Below are 18,880 nucleotides of genomic sequence, written 5' to 3' on the forward strand. Positions count from 1 at the left end.
TTTAAAAGTGTGCTATTTTAGTACAAACATACAGTAGAGGCTTGAAAATATGCTGAGATTAGGTGGGAAAATATGCAAAATCAGCATTAGGCAGTTAATAATTCACAAAATATGTTTGAAAATGAGCAAACTGATATTAAACATAAGGTTTTAGAACTGTACACACACACACACACACACAACTGCTACAGTACTGTATATCATGATTTTGTTCTTTTAACAGAGCGTCACACTGCCTTTTATTAATCTCACGTTGTTGTTGGTAAGTTTCACAATTTATTTAACAACAAAGTTATTTTGGGAACATGTAAATCACATGCTGATGCACATCAATACACATCTGATCTCTTCGTCTGATATAGCAAGAAAATCAGTTTTCCTAGCATTTCACACAGTGCTCTATTTTAAGTACACAAACAATGCTTTCTGAGGGGGTCGCTTGGCTACGCATTTGGTGAATGTATATTGTATTAAAGAAATAAATACTACCAGTAAATAAACTTTTTAGTGGCTAATTCTTCTAGGTCAAAGAAAAACCCTTATACAGTCCGATATACATTATGAAAAGTTGTACAGCTGAATTATAATTAAAATAAGGACACTTTTGTTAAATTTTTTTTTAATTATGTTGATATAAATATATATTTATATATACTTTTTTGTCAAAATATACGATCGAGGAGACAAGAAACACACATCTCAACACGGACATTATAAATAAGTGTCCAGGGTGTAGCTGCGGCCCGGTCAGCGGCAGCCACATCCCTCCACCACCATCTCCTGATAGTTTTTCAGCACCACCCTGTCCGTCTCGTCCAGGTAGAGCATGGAGATTGCACTGAGCTCGGTGGGAACGCAGCAGGCCTTGGGAATATTGGTATTTACAGAGTTCACCAGTGTCTGCACAATAGCATGATTGGTGGAGTTCAGGTGATCAGCCAAAGGGAACGGACACTCCCCGTGACAGTAATACGCCTGATACCCGGGCGGCGCCACGATCCAGTCGTTCCAGCCCACGTCGCTGAAGTCCACGTAAAGCGCGTGCCGCCGGCAGTTTCGGTTGCGCTTGCGACCTCTTTGCTTCGGGCTGCGCTTCGCTCGCCGTGTCAGCGGGTGACTTTTGCCGTCGTGCCCAAACGTGACCAGCAGCGGGCGAAGCTGGCTCCAGTCTGCGTCTGGGAGCGGATGCAAGGAGCGACTGACGCGGACGTGGCGTTCCCAGTGACGCGAGGTTGGGTTCAGGGGCACCACCTCCACGGCCAGGCCGTGATTGGAGCTCTTGTCCTGGGTCCAGCGCATCACGGCTGGACTCACGTCGAAGCTCTCCCATCGGGTCGTGTTGTGGCACACCAGTCGAGTGTCCAGCAGCTGCGTGATGAGCTGCTCAGCCCGCGGGGGCTTCAGCACCTCATATATGTTTATCCGGTGGAGACAGTCATCTCCCGTGGGTTGGGGATCTGAGATTGCATCATCTAACTGTTGCCTGTAGATACGAAGCTCTGCTGTAGAAATGAGTTCCTCCTCTGGGATGCTGCTGAGATTGAAGACGAAGCGCAGAGGAGTCTCCGGTGAGCTGTCTGACTGCAGCTCTTCCATGTGCTCTAGAGGAGGAAAATCAGAGGACAGCTCAAGAAACTGGTAGAAGATACACTACCATGACCCAGTTTTTGAAACGATACAGTAGCAAATTCTTATTAGGCGTCCTAACTGTGATCAAAAAATACTCAAATGTATCAGTTTTCTCAAATTCTATTAATGGTTTGGTTCAAACCTTACATTTAGATTTTATATAAACAAAAGATTAATCTCGATTAATCGCATCCGAAATAAAAGTTTTTGTGGACATAATATATGTGATTGTACTGTGTATATTTATTATGTAAACAAAAACTTTTATTTTGGATGCAGTTAATCGTTTGACAGCACTAAAACAAAAACTAATTTAGCTATCATTTTCTTAGTCAATGTTTATTTTAGTTTACTTACTATAAACATGAATACCTCAAAAGACTGTACTGTTTATTGTGGCGTCTTTTTAAAATATGCACTAACACAGCAGAAAAAAAACATAAAACCCCCACAATTTCTTGCAGTCAGTAAATCTAGTCATTATGTGATCTGCACATCAACACTAAAATACTATTTAAACAAAATTGTTTCTTTTAATTCTCTGAGGAATGTTCAAAGAAAACTGAACTGAACAAACATGGTCTAAACCAGAATCCATGATTTTTGTTTATTTGATTAAACTGCTCTTTGAATAAATGACACAGTTGTTTTAGTGTTTTTGAAGTGTTACATGAAGGCAACACTTTATTTTATGATGTTACATGTACTTACTATTATATTAACACTTAATTATTCACAATTACATGCAAGTAACCCTAAGCCAACCACTAGACGGGTGCTAGGTTGGGGGGAGCTGTTGTACTTTTCCAAAACCTAACCATACAGTAAGTGCATGTAGTTCATTAATATTACTCAGTACTTAAATGTATAATTACACTGCAAGGACGCCTTAAAATAAAGTGCAACCAACATGAATACTATGAACACAATTATCTACTAAAATGATACCAAGCATTAATTATAATGTAATTTAATACACTGTAGCGATGCACAGTAATACATGCTAATGCACTGATGCTCAACCTACAGATTTTCAAGCAATATTACCAATGTTGGAAAACATTTCATATAAATTCCTGTTATTTCACTCTTTCTATATTACATGGCTCCTGCTTGGTTTTGATTGGTCAGTCATGGCAGTCAAATCAGAATTGCTGTCTAGAATAAAACTGTATTACGAATCTCTCATCCAGGTAAGAAATTTCCGACATCTCCTACTTTTATGTCTCTCATATCACTCTCTTTCTCTCATTTTGACTTCAGAATTACTTTATTGAACAGACGGCTATAAACTCAGGAGTCTCCACTGAAAACATCATTCAGAAGAATGAGAAACTGGTAGAAGACTCACAGAGTTACATGAGAGAGGAAGTCAAGTAACTTAACTAATTCAGATATCAATATTGTAATAATATTGCTGCCATAATTTGTCTTGTCTCTTGGTGAATTGTTTTTAGCATTGTAGTGGATTACTTCCTCTTAACAGAATCTATAAGATTGTTCTCAAATATTTAAAATCATTTACTATTCATATATTTATTCAATTAGTATTGATCCATATAACTCCTGCTTTGCATAATCTGTAATCTGATCATTTTACAAACTGAATGCCAAATATGCCCTTTTCTTTCAGAAGTGTTTACTTGAACAGCATCTTCACTAAAGGTAATTTCTACATTATTATTATTATTATTTTGAGTGTCTAGAAGTGAGAGTTTGTAAGCAGGACAATTAATGACCCACCAATGACATTCAGACACACTGAAATAAACTAAAACGACTGTGTCATTTATACTCCTGCATTTCAAGTGCATTTTTCCAGTCATTTAAGTGCATTGGTTTAATCGAAAATGATGCTTTAAACCTGCTTTGTTCAATTTGCAAAATAGCATTTAAGCAAATAACACTCGTCAAAAAAGGCAATTTTGTTTAAATAGTATTTTCACTTGATGTGCAGAACACATGCTGGATAGAGTTAGTAACTGTGGAACAACTTGATCGTGGCCTTTTTTATTTATTATAAGTGAATGAAATTAAAACAAAATGTTTTTAGTTTTATCGTAAGTGAAAGATTATATTTCATATTAGAGCTAATTTAGCTTTTGATTACAGTTAAAAAGCCCCCCAAAAATTGACCGTCCTGTTTATGTCTGGTGACTCTAACGCACTCTTATTTTCAGTGGTATCCACTCCACTTATTGCTTGTCCATTTTTCAATGTAGCTGAAACTCTGGACTCTTGACTCATTTAAGTATGCAGGTAAAAAGAAAAGTCAAATAACAAGAATAAACTGTTTAACTATGCTGATGACCTTCTATCATCTTGATACTGAATGTGTGTTTTTCTGAAGCCTTCTGGGAATTCTGTCCACCTAAGAGACCGCATTGCTGGCAACAGGAGTTTATTTAGAAATCTGTAGAGTAGCATTAAAAATAATTGCATGTTGAGGAAAGTCCCTCGACAGGATCCACATGACAAAGTGTGGTGGTGCAGAGACTTTTTAAATGTTGGGTTGAGTCTGCATTTGTCAAGTGCCATCATCTCTGCTGTCTTACCTTCATGATGGAATCCTCTCACAGTGTTTGCTCGACTCGTGGACCTTTCAGGATAGTCGAAGCTCACGTCGTGGGCTCCGGCCTCTTCGGCCTCCCCTGACTGCAGGCGATACAGGTCCAGCAGATACTGGGGCACGACAGCCGAGTAGCTGGGTCGCGGTCGCCTCTGCAGCCCAAACATGTGCAGCAGTGTGGCTTCAAAGTCCCGCAGCAGTTCATGACTCTGACCCAGGTGCTGAGCCGACGCTTTCTTCTTCCCTTCCTCGGATATTAGACTAGCATAGCTGCTCTCTCCCAGTAGGACTTGGCATAATAAAATGACCATCAGCATTCGATTACCAGGAATCATGATGTCTCTGGTGGGCAGGTGGGAAATTTCAGGAAGCAGAAGAGAAAAGCAAGACTTCAATGAAAGATGTTTGACTCCCCATTGTCACCTTGCTTTCAATAATTAAATTGGATACCATTAAAATGTCATTGACATTTAGGTCAGAAACATACTTCACGCAAGTTCTCGAAGGCAGAATGCTTGGTCAATGATTTGCAAATATGTGGTCCTGTAACAGACCTCCGTACTCAAGGGGAAGACAAGGTTTCCTTCAAATGTCTGCGTCATTACACTATATGCGTTATTATTCAAGTAGCTTGTTACGATCATTTTTACTTCTACTCAGCAACATTCCCTTCAAAGTGTTGCTGCACCAAGACAGTAGTTGAACTAAAAGTACAAGAAATGCATCTGACATGTTTCAGAATGCAACACGATACAAAATTGAGCTTACTGTAGCTATACTGGAAGAAATAAAATGTAGGATTTCACTCTGAAATTGCTTACAAATTTCACAAATAATTACATTAAACTTAAAGAAAAGAGTTGTCTGAAAACAAAATTTGGTGGAGTAGCAATTTTGACTAGTAAATGCCATTAATTTCACAACTAATTACAAAGAATCGGCATGATGTTACACTTTGATGACTGATTTTCTTGTAAAATGTTCTCCAATAATTTTTGTTTACTTTATATACTAACATACTAACAGTGTAGAAGTGTTTGCATAGAGTATGTTTTAGACCTTTTTTATTCCAGATAACTGCCATACAAATGAACAAAGGTTAGTAGTTTTGGGGGTCATTTACCAAAAAAATAATAAAATTATGTCATCATTTACTCACTCTCATGTCATTTCAACTCTGTATGACTTCCTTTGGACTCCATTTTTGGTTCCCCAAAGAACCTTTCAGTGATCAGGTCTTAATAAAGCATTTTTGTTCTTAGTGTGAAGAACTTTTTAATATTTTAATTTATTTTTCCACTATAAAGAACTTTTGTGCAATGGAAAGCTTCCATAGATGTTCTCCATGCAACCATAGATGCCAAAGAGAACCTTTAGTTTTAAGAGTGTATGGACACACACAAAAACACATTTTCCAAAATATCTTCTTCTGTGTTCCACAAAAGGCATTTTGTAATGGTTTGGAGTGACATTAGTGTGAGTAAATGATGATATAAATTTCATTTTTGGGGATAAGTGTCCCTTTAAGGGCCGAACCAAACAGTTTGGTAGTCAAAACCGATGTCAAACAAGGACAGCAACCTACAATTTTCAAGTGCTTGCACCGCAACATAAAAAGCTTAAAGCAAAACTCCTTATTGACCACAGTTTTCGTAAAGAATGACTAAGGCTTTTAATTTGCTCCAAATATGTAACAACCTCATCACACGGTTAGGACTGGATAGGCGTGGTGCACTTACCGACAGAAAATAAAGCATGGGAAAACAGTCCATGTTTGTCGAGAGTTGATACAGGACGAGTTCCTCAAGTGAATGTTATGTGGTCCTAGAAGGCTGTTTAAGAACTGCGGTGAGATTCCTTTCCTGAAATACAAGGATATATTTGCCATTAATATCTCATGTAATCCCATTTCAGAATAAGCATGACATGATTTCACTAAAACCAAAATGCAAGTTTGGGCCAGACAGACCCCTTAAATGAGGAACGATAACGTGTTGCGCAAGACTGCCATGTGTGAACACCTGAAAAGATGGCAATTCAATTTACATACGAATAGAGGTTCGTTTGTCAACAAAGGGATCTCAGACTGCCTCTTTTATTGATGGTCTTTTAAAAATCCTTCCTAAAGAGTCTTTAAAAATCCCCCAACCCAGACTGGCCATACAAGCGGCACCGTCCTGGTTTGTTAGAACCCATAATATCCAAATACGTAGCTATCTAATTTGCGTCAAAAACAGAATGGATTTAAGAGATATCTTCATTGCAACCACCATGCAACTCCACAAATGAGATTTTCAACGATTCATTTGAGAACAGAGTAACTGCACTAATAACAATCACAAGTGCTTTGTGAAAGGTCTCAGAAAACAACGTCATCACTGAATCCACAGCTGAACTCAATAGTTGAGCGTAGCAATGCATGAATTTTGTCATTTCTTGGACTTAGTTACGCTGGAGCAAGTCCAACCATTACAACAGGAATGATGCATTTTAACAAGAACACCGTGTGTGTGTGTGTGTGTGTGTGTGTGTGGTCATGAGAGTTATTTCTCTCTCTCCGTCTTCACAGTTGTTATACTAGCGTGGCTTGCGTGGTGATTCTTGACTGATCTACCGAAACACAGTGTTAGATTCTTAACAGAAGGCCAGTGGTTTTTAGATTCATAAAATCTGCTGAACAACAATGCAGCTAGCGCAGCTATTCAAACAGTTCATTATGTCGAGAGCAAACCATAAAAATGAGTGTAACTAAAAGACTTTGATCAGCCATGCCAGAAGACATGTAGCAAAGCACAAACAATTGGTTTCTTCAGACCACCTACACTTGTTTAAAAGCCTACAGATACTGCCCTAAATATTTACAGAATCCCTGTTTGAAGATGGAGTGCAATGCATGTGCTTTTGTGCAGAGTGGGTTTTATAGTGCAGTTTGCTTCCTTTAATTTGGCAGAGTCTTTAAAGCTCACAGCGCTCGACTTTGCTCTACCCTAACCCTGCTTAATGAGATTAGGTTATGCACATGGTTCTTCAGATGTGTATGGGGGAGTAAGTTACCACAGTAACAGACAATATGAGCAGCCAGTTTTAGGATCTAACCTCTGACAAGTTTAATTCAGAAATCAAATCTGGAGATCCAAGCAGCATTCTGTCCATTTGGAAAACGAGACAGCTTAAGGAAAGCAGCCTGTAGCTTGCAATGCAATTTCTAAAGTTCATGCACATGTAAAATACAGAATCTGTATTGCACTGACACAATCTCTAGACCAGGGTCCTCCAAATTATTACTGTTTGATCTCAAACTAATTTGCATGAAAAACAACAACAAAACAACAGAAATATGCATTTAAATGAATGACTATATTAAGTTAAAGATAAGAATGCAAAGTTTTCATCTAATTGTGTCACTGTCCCTCCCTTGCAATGCACAAGTCCTCCATCTATCAAAAGCAATGATTTTTAATAGTTTTGAATATCATGCCAAACCATGCAAATACATATTAGTACTATAAGCACATTAATCAAGAACCTTTTTCTTGGCCTGAAAAAGTCTCATGACCTCTGCTCTAGTCTAGACAACATCTGTTGATCTGTAATCATCAGTGGACTATTTGAGGACAGCTCTTGCAACAGTTTACTTTTTAACAAGTAGGCTATGTGGTATGAAAAGATATTTAGACTATATCTAGATTCTTCCTTTTTTTTCGCTTTCCACCTCCTTGAACTAAAGATAAACATCCCTGCCAAGTTACTCATGGGTTGTGTCTCTTTATGTCATAATGTACCTCATAAACCCTTTCAGCGTGTTCTTATGCTTGACTGAGTGCCATCATTCTTCACTACAACTCATTTCAGACAAAGTAGGAGTCTTCAAAACATTCGTGGAGGTCAAATGTACTTGCTCAGTTGCACTGGAGACCGGTTTCTCTTAACTTATTAAATCAAATGAAGGACACAGCTATTGTTTTAAAGCTAACTTAGAATGACACCATAAACGCTGCGTAAACCAGTGTATACTTGAGTTAGGAATGCGTTAGAATTGCATTTGAAACCGGTTTACGTTCTACGCAGAAACCAGAGATTCGGTGCACGCAGAATGTAGAATTTGGTTGTAGTTTCCAAAAACTCATATAAAAGTGAATCTTGATACGTACCACCGTCATGATTTAGGCCACGTAGGCTAATATAAAAAAAACTATACCAACGTAGTAGCCTATTAGCCACCACATTAACACAGAATTAAAACAGAATGTCAATTCTGTCCGAATGAAATGTCATACTGGTACATTAGGAGCAGATGTGGAAGCGCTCATCCACTCGGCTGGGTTCCTGAGTGCGCGGTCAGGTGCCGGAGCAATGCGTTGGTGGTTCTAAACAGGCAAAAAACATTAAAACTTTCCAGCTATCCGGTAAGCATAGACTAAAATATTAAATCCGGTGTAAAATTCCCAGTTCCCCCCAAAACTGAACGCTCCCGTATTCGGTGTGCACAGCTTTGTTGATTATAATATTTGCGTCTGGAGACGTGAAGGCAGGTTTGAGGAATATAATGGGAGCGTTCTAGTTAGTCGCGTCGCCTTCAGAGAACACAGGGCGTAAAAGATTCCCATTTACGCGCAAAATGGCCAAAACGCGTGTCATCGGGTCTAAATAATTGCGCATGCCTCTGATACGGCCGTAAATCACTTCTTGTTATGACCATATCGAAGAACCATGCATAGTGACATGCCAACTTACCATTGGTAGAGATGCGCACGGTACTCCTGGATAAGAAGACGGTAAAACGGAGTTTTGAAAGGAGTTCACCTCACGTAGCAAAAGTCCAAGCCTGAAGCGACTGTTTCGATCATTAGTTCCGCATCACGTAGAAGAAAGCAGCCGAGTCCAATGAGAACGCGGATCTCTGTAGCTCCAACCAAGAATAGTCGAGCACGGAGAACATCACCGACTGATCCCGCATCCAGTTCTCCAGGCAGTTTTTATGTGACCGCCCTGTGAAGTTCACCCTGTGCCTCCTCCCCTACTCTCTCAACCCACCGCACTTCACCCAACACCTCAGATAAACCCCAGAGAACGCAAACACATGAGATCTGTTTCCTTCTCTGCATGCATGCACTGCAACACCACGCTGTGGATGGATACTGCGATATCTTCTTCTGGAGCCTATAATCAGCGCGCTGGCAAGCACATGCAATCTATTAAATGTTTTTTTTTTCTTCTTCCTTCTTCCAGGGATGTCATCACATGGGTTGACCACACTTGCATAGAGAAGGAAAAGATGTTTGAGTCACAGAAGAATAAACTAAGTAATAAGGTTAAAATAAAACCGAGCTACTCTCAAAAGTACATGTTCTTCAATATGGTTCTCTGCAGCGCCACAGGTTCAAAAAGAACATAATTAGGACTGTATAATGGGATAGTTTATTGCACAAATTGTTCAAACGTTCTTCAGATCAGTGTATTGGTTTGATAGATGTTTTTTATATGAGCTAAACAAACAAACTAATAAACTGTCTTTGTGGAAACCCAGCAAACAAGGAATGTTCTCAGAACTTTGGTTAACATTTTGGCAAGGTTCTGTCAAAGCTCTTCAGTAATGTTAATAGAATGATTATTTTGTCTTTGCTAATGTTCTCTAAATATTAGCAAAGAAAAAACGGTATTTTTGTGCATTCATCTAAAGTTTTTTTAAATGTTCAGAAAACAGTCAAAAATAACGTTACCATTATGTACATACATTTTAAAACTGAATGTTTCCTTGATTTTTGCATGACCCCAAAAATGTCTTTAAAACATAAAAAAAAAAAAAAAACACAAGTGCACATTAAAGGGATGTCAAGTCAAGTCACCTTTATATATATAGCTCTTTTAACAGTACATATTGTGTCAAAGCACTTAACAGCATCACATTGGAGGATAGAGTGTCAGTAATGTATAAAAATAAGATTAAACACTCAATTTTCAGTTAAAGGCATTTCATTATTGAATTTAGATATGTCATTGTCTAGATCAGTTTAGTTTAAATAGTATCTGTGAAATCAAATTGATGATAATCACCAGAAATTAAGTGTCCCCAACTGAGCAAGCCAGAGGTGACAGCGGCAAGGAACCAGAACTCCCTCTGTGACAGAATGGAGAAAAAAAACCTTGGGAGAAACCAGGCTCAGTCGGGGGGGGGGAGGCAGTTCTCCTCTGGCCAGAAGATAAATGTTTATTTATTGTTTAATTATTGATTTAATTAAAATGTTAAATGTATAAATGTATTATATTTCTATTTTATATTGTTGCAATTTCTAACAATAACAGTATTATGTAGTTAGGTATTTTATTATATTTTTAGTTATTTTCTTTTATTTTTATTTTTATTGTATTTAAGTCGAGGTCTTCACTGGGGATATGTCCCCGGGGCTCATCCAGGTGTCCGGCCTCCGCCGACGATCAGGGAGACATCATCTCCAGGCGCCGATCCACCATCTGATCCGGACACGGACTGAGAAACAGAATAAGAAGGAAACAGAAAAAATGTTGACTGACATAGTCATAATATTCAAAGTTTTCAATAACTTGTTGAAATCACTGTGTAGTGAGCACTGTCACGTTGTGATGAGATCAATGAATGTTTCCTATTAATGTATTTCACCAAGCCCGGAAGCCTTCTGCGTTTGACCTCCTGCCCCTATAATAACAATTAACCCCCAGTGTTTGAAGAAGCACTCGCAGACACCCTCATTACCATATTATTTACCTGTCTGGCTCAAGTGCTTTGAGTCACAAGGCGATAAAGTGCTACCCTCCCCCAAACCCACCTTCTGCTTCTTTAGTAAAGGAAATGTCATCACACGTTTGGAGAAACATTTTGGATGGAAAGTACACATGAAATTAAAATTCCAAATTGACCTTGTTGACTTTTAAATACAAATTCCTGGACTTATCTATGCAATGTCCATTTTGGTGCAAAAAGGCACTTTTAATGACCCAACCAATGTCAAATTTTTAACAAGTTTAAAAGACTTGTGACAATTTTTTTTTATATAGGTTAAATGAAACATCTACCATATATATACCAGTACCTTTCCATTTTTCTGTTTTTTTTTTTTAACAGTGTAAGTTATAATGAGGCACTTACAACAGTGACAGATGAAAACAGCTTTAATAGAAAAATTAGAGTAGGTGTTTTTATAAAATTATGAGCTTAATGTTTCTGCTTCAAATGCTCCACAAATTGGCCCCTATTGACCTCCATTGTAAGTGCATCATTGCATAATTTTTGCTTATTTTTAAGTACAGATAGAGGAATCAAAATGTTTTTTGTGTTATTGAACATTGTCATATATGCTGCAGATTGAGCTAAATTTGAAGTGAACCCAAAATGTTCCTGTAATATCAAAATAGACAGTGCAGTAGACAGTTGTGTGCAAAAAGATGTCTTCCTGATTTCTCCTCACAAAATCAGTGGGGTTTCCTCCTGTGGGAAGTGCATGGAAGGTATTGTTGTATTGGTCTGGACCAGGACTGGTTAATGACACTCACCTATGAACAGCAGCCCATAATCACAGACTTCAAACAGAGACCCCTGCTTAGTGTCCTAGCCCACCTTTTCTCTCATCTTCTCTCCTGCTCAGCAGCTATAAGGCACTTGCTAGTGCAGACACGCACCCTGATGACTGATCAAATAACACCTTCGCTAGTCCAGCTTCTCTTACTGCAGCATTCCTGAAGATCTTCCAGCATCTGTAATGGTCTGTGCCATAGTATAGGCTCATCCTAAACCCCACTAATGCAGCCCACTCCTTTCAAAGTTTAGAAGTTGTATGGCATGTTCAAGCGCTTTAGGATCAGGACAAACACTTTTAATCTTCCATTTTGACAAGGCATGGAAAAGAGGTAAACATAAAGGACTTCAGATATTCTGATACTGGGGCGAAATATGTCAATATTGTGAGACGTGTTGCACTACATCCATGTAGCAAAGCAAACATGTTGACTGCTTTTGACTACAAGAAAAAATGTAGGCCTACCTAAAAAATGAAGACCTTACAAAAGCATACTGTGAAAATTGTCAAAACAAATTTGTCACTGATAAGACCTCAAGCCGATAATTCAGGGTGCATATTTATTATGCATTTTATGATAAATAAATAAATAAATACATATATTTCTTCACGAGCAAATAGTTTTGTCTGAGGGCGAAGTGTCAAAATTTACATTTTTATATAACTTTAATGTTATATCAGAGCGCTGCCTTTGTACTTTTGACATAATTGCTTAGCTGCTTTTATTTTAATGGCTCTTGTAGTTAATTAAATATTATTGTTTAATAAGTAATATTTTATATAAACAGTAGTATTATAAGAATAATAATTGGTATTGAGAAACGGTTTGTGTTAGATGATTTTTATTACATTGTTCCACCATTAGATGGTGTCTTTATGAGTCAGTAGCAAAGCCTTTCATATTGAAAGGGACTGAAACAAGGTTGTAAACAAAGACATAATTTTTCACTTTCAACAACACCTTGCAGCGCTGTCATCGGAAATCACCCATAATAGATGAAAGGATAGTATGACAAAGATATCGCTTTCTTCAGCGGACATTCAAACGAATGTTTTATTCTGAATAGGAGATTGAGCTGAAGAATGAATGTTGTGTATCAGATGCAGGTAATCGCACTCTCTCATAATACTCTACATAATCTAATAAGCTTTTAACTTAAATGAAGCAACTCAGCGTTCCTCTGTTACTAGTTGTAAATAACGTTTTCAAATTAGTAATTAGGATTGGGCTTATCAGTATAAGATTTGAATCCGTAGCGGAAAGAAGTAAGTGGTTCCTTAGCTACTCCTTGTAGTGTTGTGTGTGTTTGTATGTATACATATTGTGTGTGTGTGTCTGAATGTACATGTATATATGGATATATCTGTGATAGGCTCTGTGTTCAGGCCTTTTAAGCAAAAATCTAAGCATGTCTTAATTGTGTCTTCACCTAATGTCTTGAATCTTTTGTGACTGTCAAACGGCCATAAAGCCAGATGTGTCTCTCTCTCTCTCAAACACAAACATGGCTATCTCTCTTCCTCCATGACAGCTGGGCAGAAGATGTGTGCATGGACTTATCAGAGTTGCTTGCTGAAGTGTGTTGGACCCCAGACCTTTTTTTAGTTTGCTTTGTAAGTGTTGGAAGACACTCTTGCCGCAACATTGTCCAGACCTTTTCCTGAGTGCTGCAGTACCTGTTGGACCACCGGAGGTCACAAAGGGGAAATTTCCTGAAAGATTTAAAAGCTTTTTTTATCAGAAGATGGGCCAGCACTTGAGAATACTCCTTTAATCTAAGAGGACGTATTGACACTTGCAAGCAATCATCACTGTTGGCACTGTAACCCAGAGGTATCTGAAACAATTAAAATAATTTTGAAAAAATTTTGATTTATAAGAAAATTCTTAATTTGACTATTACTTTTAATATATGTTCAGCTCAAAAGTTATGCTTGTACACATCATCTAAGGATTATTCATTGTAGTGGACTAATAAAGCAATAAGAAAGGCAATAGTTACAGCAATTGTACCAAATTTTATCAAAAGTTCCCCAGCAAACAGGGATTGCTGTCAGATCTTTGGCTAACATTATGGCAAGGTTTTCTCAAAATTATGAATTTTCTACTAGTCATATAAATAGAAAGTACCTAGTAGTTAAGGCCACCTAATATAAAGTGGGACCAATATTTTCAAATGTTACTAACATGTTTCAGAACGTTCAGAGAACATTCAGTAACATTCCCATAATTTTGCAAAATAATAAAATGAAATTTCCCTCCATGTTCATAAATAACCAAAAAAATAATAATAATTTTTTGGAACATTCCATAATAACATTTTAATTTCAGAAGATTTAGAGAATATTCAAAAGTAACATTCCCATTATGTTTGCAAAATTATAAAAAGGAATGTTCCTGTAAATTCAAGGGGAAATAAACATTGTTTACACAAGTTCTGGATGTTCTGAACATTCAGAGAGCATTAAGAAAGAACATTTTCATAACTTTATTTGAACGTTAGCAAAACGTTCTTAGAACATATTTGTTAGCTACGTCCTTAACCATGGAAAATTGTAGCAACGACAAACTATAAAAGCAACAATAAAAAGTTACATGTATTAAAAATCAATAATCAGAATGAGCAGTTTGCCACATTAACATAGACCCGTGCGTTCATAGGTCTATGTTTACAACGACGTCAAACACAGCTCATCTAATCAGTATTTAGAGTCTGTTTTGTAATAAAAGCTTATCATATATAAACTTTATGCTTGAACTCCAGATCCTTGAACTACAGACATTCTATGATCAAACTCCAGAACAACAAACATTACAAGTCAAGGAAAAAGACCTCACCAAACCTTTTAAGGAAGGCTAGGCACTTCCTTGCCCTCATGTTTGTCTGCTCGAGCTCCTCCACCTTTCTTTCTTTTCTTCAGCATATTTATTTTTACTGCACATCCATATCCTTAAGCCCTCTTAACATTTCAGGCCATCGAGAAGCTCTTAAGTGGATAAGCGAGTGTTAACTGTGTCTTTTCAAACTTTGACATTTAATACTCAATATAAATCTCTCCAGAGACCTGTTATTTTTTCAAGAATGTAATTACATACTTTCAAATAAAACTTGAAAGGGCCACAAGTTTTAAAACACAGTGTGTGCTCTCTGGACGGCGGGAAGGAATTCCAAGCAGTTGGAATATGCTAACATCTCAGTGTGTGTGAACCATGGGCCCTTGGCAGGACAACATAGTGTTCCTTGCCTTAGACCTCGCTAGATATACAAAATACAGAGACAATTAATCCACGTACGATTCAAGTAGCCTGACTAACAAGAATATATTGCTGCTTGAAGGTTTACAGCTGAAGTGACCTCAGTTTGTCCTAATTTACAACAGTGGCTTGTTGTGCACCTATAACGACCCAGAAATGATTGTTGACACACAGTACAAGTACATCAAACAAAGGAGAATGCAATGATAATAGTGTTAAAATTACTATTTGCATTTGCACTAAGTACACTGTTTAAAAAAAGGCCACCTACATCAACTTAAAAAAGCTTTAGTTTAGTTGCTGCCTTTAATTTTTAATTTGTTGAATTTAGCAGTGGGGAAAAACATATGTTCCAATGACATATTAATTATATACATATTTTACATTGTAAGTATTATTTAAAAAAGTAAATAAATAAATAAATTATTATTATTTTTATTATTTTTTTCAATTTTAGTTAGCCTTGTCAACTAACTGAATACAAGCTTTAAAAGCTTTTTTACACAAATATATGTAAATGTGCTGTACTGTGCATAATGACAATAAAGTTGAATCTATCTTTTTAAAAATCACCTTTTTCAAAAAAGAAAAACACGAAAAAAAACATGCAATTTCAGAACTATATTTGCATTCATGAGCTGTGTATGTTTAATTTGTGTGTGTGTGCGATCAGGCAGTTAGATCATACTCCAGCTGTCAGATTAAAAACAGCAGTTTAAAGCTCTCAGCATTGTCATGCTTAGAATTTCTCAGTGGGACACAATGTGTTTAATGTGAAGGACTATGGGAAAAAAACAAACCAGCAAGACCTGAAGCCTTTAGGTCAAACACCAGAAACATAATTAAACAAGGAGGACAGCTCCTTAAAGCAAGTCCCTCCCAGGTTTTTTCCAGCTAGCATGTTATTACCAGAGTGCTGCTTAAACTCTGGGAGTGGTCAGAAAACTTGGCAGGGCTTGGGGCAACATAGTTCTCTGAGCGTGCTTTTGGCCTTGTTGTAGTTCAGTAATAGAAAAATACAGTTTTATTATTTAATTAATATTTTAAAGGTTTCTGACTGGCTGAGCCTTGCTGATTTTCTGTAAAGATGAGGCTGAAAGTCCTCCATATCAGGAGGTAAGGCTGTGTTGAAGTGTTGGCCCTTGACTGTTGCCCTGCAGCAGCTTTAGCATGGCCTGCCATCACCTCCTTCTTCTTATGTGAGTTACTGCGCTGGTAATGAGCTGTAGAAACACATACAAAATGAGAAGCTGACCTGCAGTTCATTCTTAAACACACCTCAACTGAAGATGAAAGTGGAGGCATGGGCACGCCGATCTTTCACCTTTAATGTGTGTAAGTACTATCGTTAGAGGCTTTTGAATAACATCACAGCCAACCAAGGCACGTAACATGAATTACAAGACAATGGTATACATATGTGATATTTTAAATCTGAATATGTAAAATAATAGCAATGAGCAAGGTCACTTATAACAGAATAATGTGGTTTTATTATTTAAAATAACATTTACTAAACTCATCTTCCATAAATTTATTGTAAAAAAGTAAAGTAAAAAGTAAAGTCGTGACGTATTGTCAAGTATGGTGACCCATACTCGAAATTGGTGCTCTGCGTTTAACCCATCCAAGTGCACACACACAGCAGTGAGTAGTGAATAAATGCACACACACACCCGGAGCAGTGGGCAGCCATTTATGCTGCGGCGCCCGGGGAGCAGTTGGGGGTTCGGTGCCTTGCTCAAGGGCACCTCAGTCGTGGTATTGAGGGTGGAGAGAGCGCTGGACATTCACTCCCCCCACCTACAATCCCTGCCGGCCGGGGACTCGAACCCGCAACCTTTCAATTACGAGTCCGACTCTCTAACCATTAGGCCACGACTTCCCCACGTAACAGTTGGCGGTTGCAGAGATGTGCACGACACAGGAGAAATCCAAAACAAACAGTCTTTAATTCAAACTTAAACTCAATAATAATAATAGTAAACAGACGAACTCACAAACACATCTACTCAGACTAACATAACACAGGACAAAGGAACTCAGGAGAACACAGGGCTTAAATAATAAAGGACAAACGTGATAATTAACAAGGCACAGGTGAACAATGACATAATCAGGCAACAAAAGAAAAACTAGGTCACAGGACAAACTGTCACGAATCTGGTCCATGCTCTCCCGGTCAACCACCACTAGAGGTCACCCGTTCACCACATTGACTTTTTCACTCACAACACACTGGACTCCATTTCCCACAATCCATTGCACTGACGACACGCACAGCTGTTCACCATTATCTCGCCCACACCTGATTATCATTTCACAATCACTCACTCACTATTTAAGGCCCCGTCCACACGAAGACGGGTTTCTCTGTATACGCATACATTTTTTACCGTATAGGCGTTTCATCCACACGAAACCGGCGTTTTCGAAGAGTGAAACCGATCATTTTTGAAACCGGGTCCCAGGGTGGATAAATTTGAAAACGCCGTTTTCATGTTTTCGTGTGGACGGCGAATCCGTATATTTTCTGAAACGATGACGTCATCAGCCCACGTCTCGCCCCTAATCAGACATCGCTACGTCACATAACAGCGACAACAACAACAACAACAATGTCAGACTACGTGCCTGTGTTCGTGCTGCAGAACCTACTGAGCTCATTAGTTTTATTAAAGCAAAATCTTCTGCTTTGTGTGTTAGTTTATATTCAGCGCGCAAGGTTTACGCACATGGTCCAAGTCTTCTTCTCTGTTTTTTTGTGTATCTCTGTGGCAGAATTACAGCGCCACATATTGGTCTGGCATGTGTACTACATCGTTTTCAGTCGTTTTCAGTGATTCCGTGTGGACGCAGATATTTCCTGAGACGACTCCGTGTTTACGGAATTTGAGGCAAAAAAAAAGATCGGATACGGAGAAACCCGTCTTCGTGTGGACGTAGCCTAAGTCTTGCTATTGCTCACTGCCGAGTATTGTTAGCCCGTCTACCTTACAAAGCGTTTCCCTGTTTTCTTAGTTAGTTTTCCTGTGTCTTGATTCCTGCCCGTGTTCCTGGATTATTCTCTCTGCCTTGCCCTGTCTGGATTCTGTACGCTGATCGTCGACCCACGCTGCCCTTCGGATTGTTCTGTCTTGCCTCTGCCATACCTGTCTGCTGTTATTTTACCCTGCCTGTCTTGACCATGTTTACTAATAAAGCCTTGCGAATGGATCCGCACGTCTCACGTCTCGTCAACCCCGTAACACAAACACACAGAACATGACATTTACACATTAAAAGCCCGATTTGGACGGTAATTGTTTCTCAAATGGATGTCTGTAAAAATAAATTTACATATCACCTCAGTGATAAAACTCATGGATTCGGATGGCGATTTATTCACAGTGGAGGAGCGAGTTCTGTGATCCTACGAACCCAGGAAAGCGCTTCTCACGTGACCAGTCACATGATTGTTTGCTGTAAATAAAATGAATTTGATTTACAAATTTATTCTTATTATGGTATTTAAAAATACTTATGTAAAATGTATTTTTATTATTCCAAGTATATTTTATGATATATAATCCTATTTATTATTTGATTAAAATCTCCTGTTTAAAAATAGGAAAATAGACATGCTATAGTTTTATATGTGATGTATATCTGTTTATAATACACATTTTAAAATTGTATTGCATACCTGCTTCTGCCATAATAAAGACCCATTTCGAATGTTTACGTGCTTTTCTTCTCTTTCTGCTTCCAGTCGCAATGGTGGAGCAGTTATGAAGTATTGTTCTTTTAAATGCTTTCCAGCATTTCAGAAATAAAAATTTATGTAAATTACACTGAAGTAAAACATTACCTTACGGTGTTCGGTAGTGCTCAAAA

At 38.1% G+C, this 18,880-nt stretch overlaps 1 protein-coding gene across 1 annotated transcript; it reads right to left on the reverse strand.

The window, feature by feature from the left end:
- Positions 1–218: 218 nt before the first annotated feature.
- On the reverse strand, positions 219–9,357 carry LOC306850428 (bone morphogenetic protein 4-like). Its single transcript, XM_079386087.1, has 4 exons — positions 8,933–9,357; positions 5,938–6,060; positions 4,185–4,540; positions 219–1,601 (listed from the first exon to the last, which is right to left on the reverse strand). Exons 3-4 carry the CDS (start codon positions 4,531–4,533, stop codon positions 748–750), a joined length of 1,203 nt encoding a protein of 400 aa, XP_079242213.1. The 5' UTR covers positions 4,534–4,540; positions 5,938–6,060; positions 8,933–9,357; the 3' UTR covers positions 219–747.
- Positions 9,358–18,880: the final 9,523 nt, after the last annotated feature.

Source organism: Barbus barbus, assembly GCF_936440315.1.
Source record: "Barbus barbus genome assembly, chromosome: 30".
Lineage (NCBI taxonomy): Eukaryota > Metazoa > Chordata > Actinopteri > Cypriniformes > Cyprinidae > Barbus > Barbus barbus.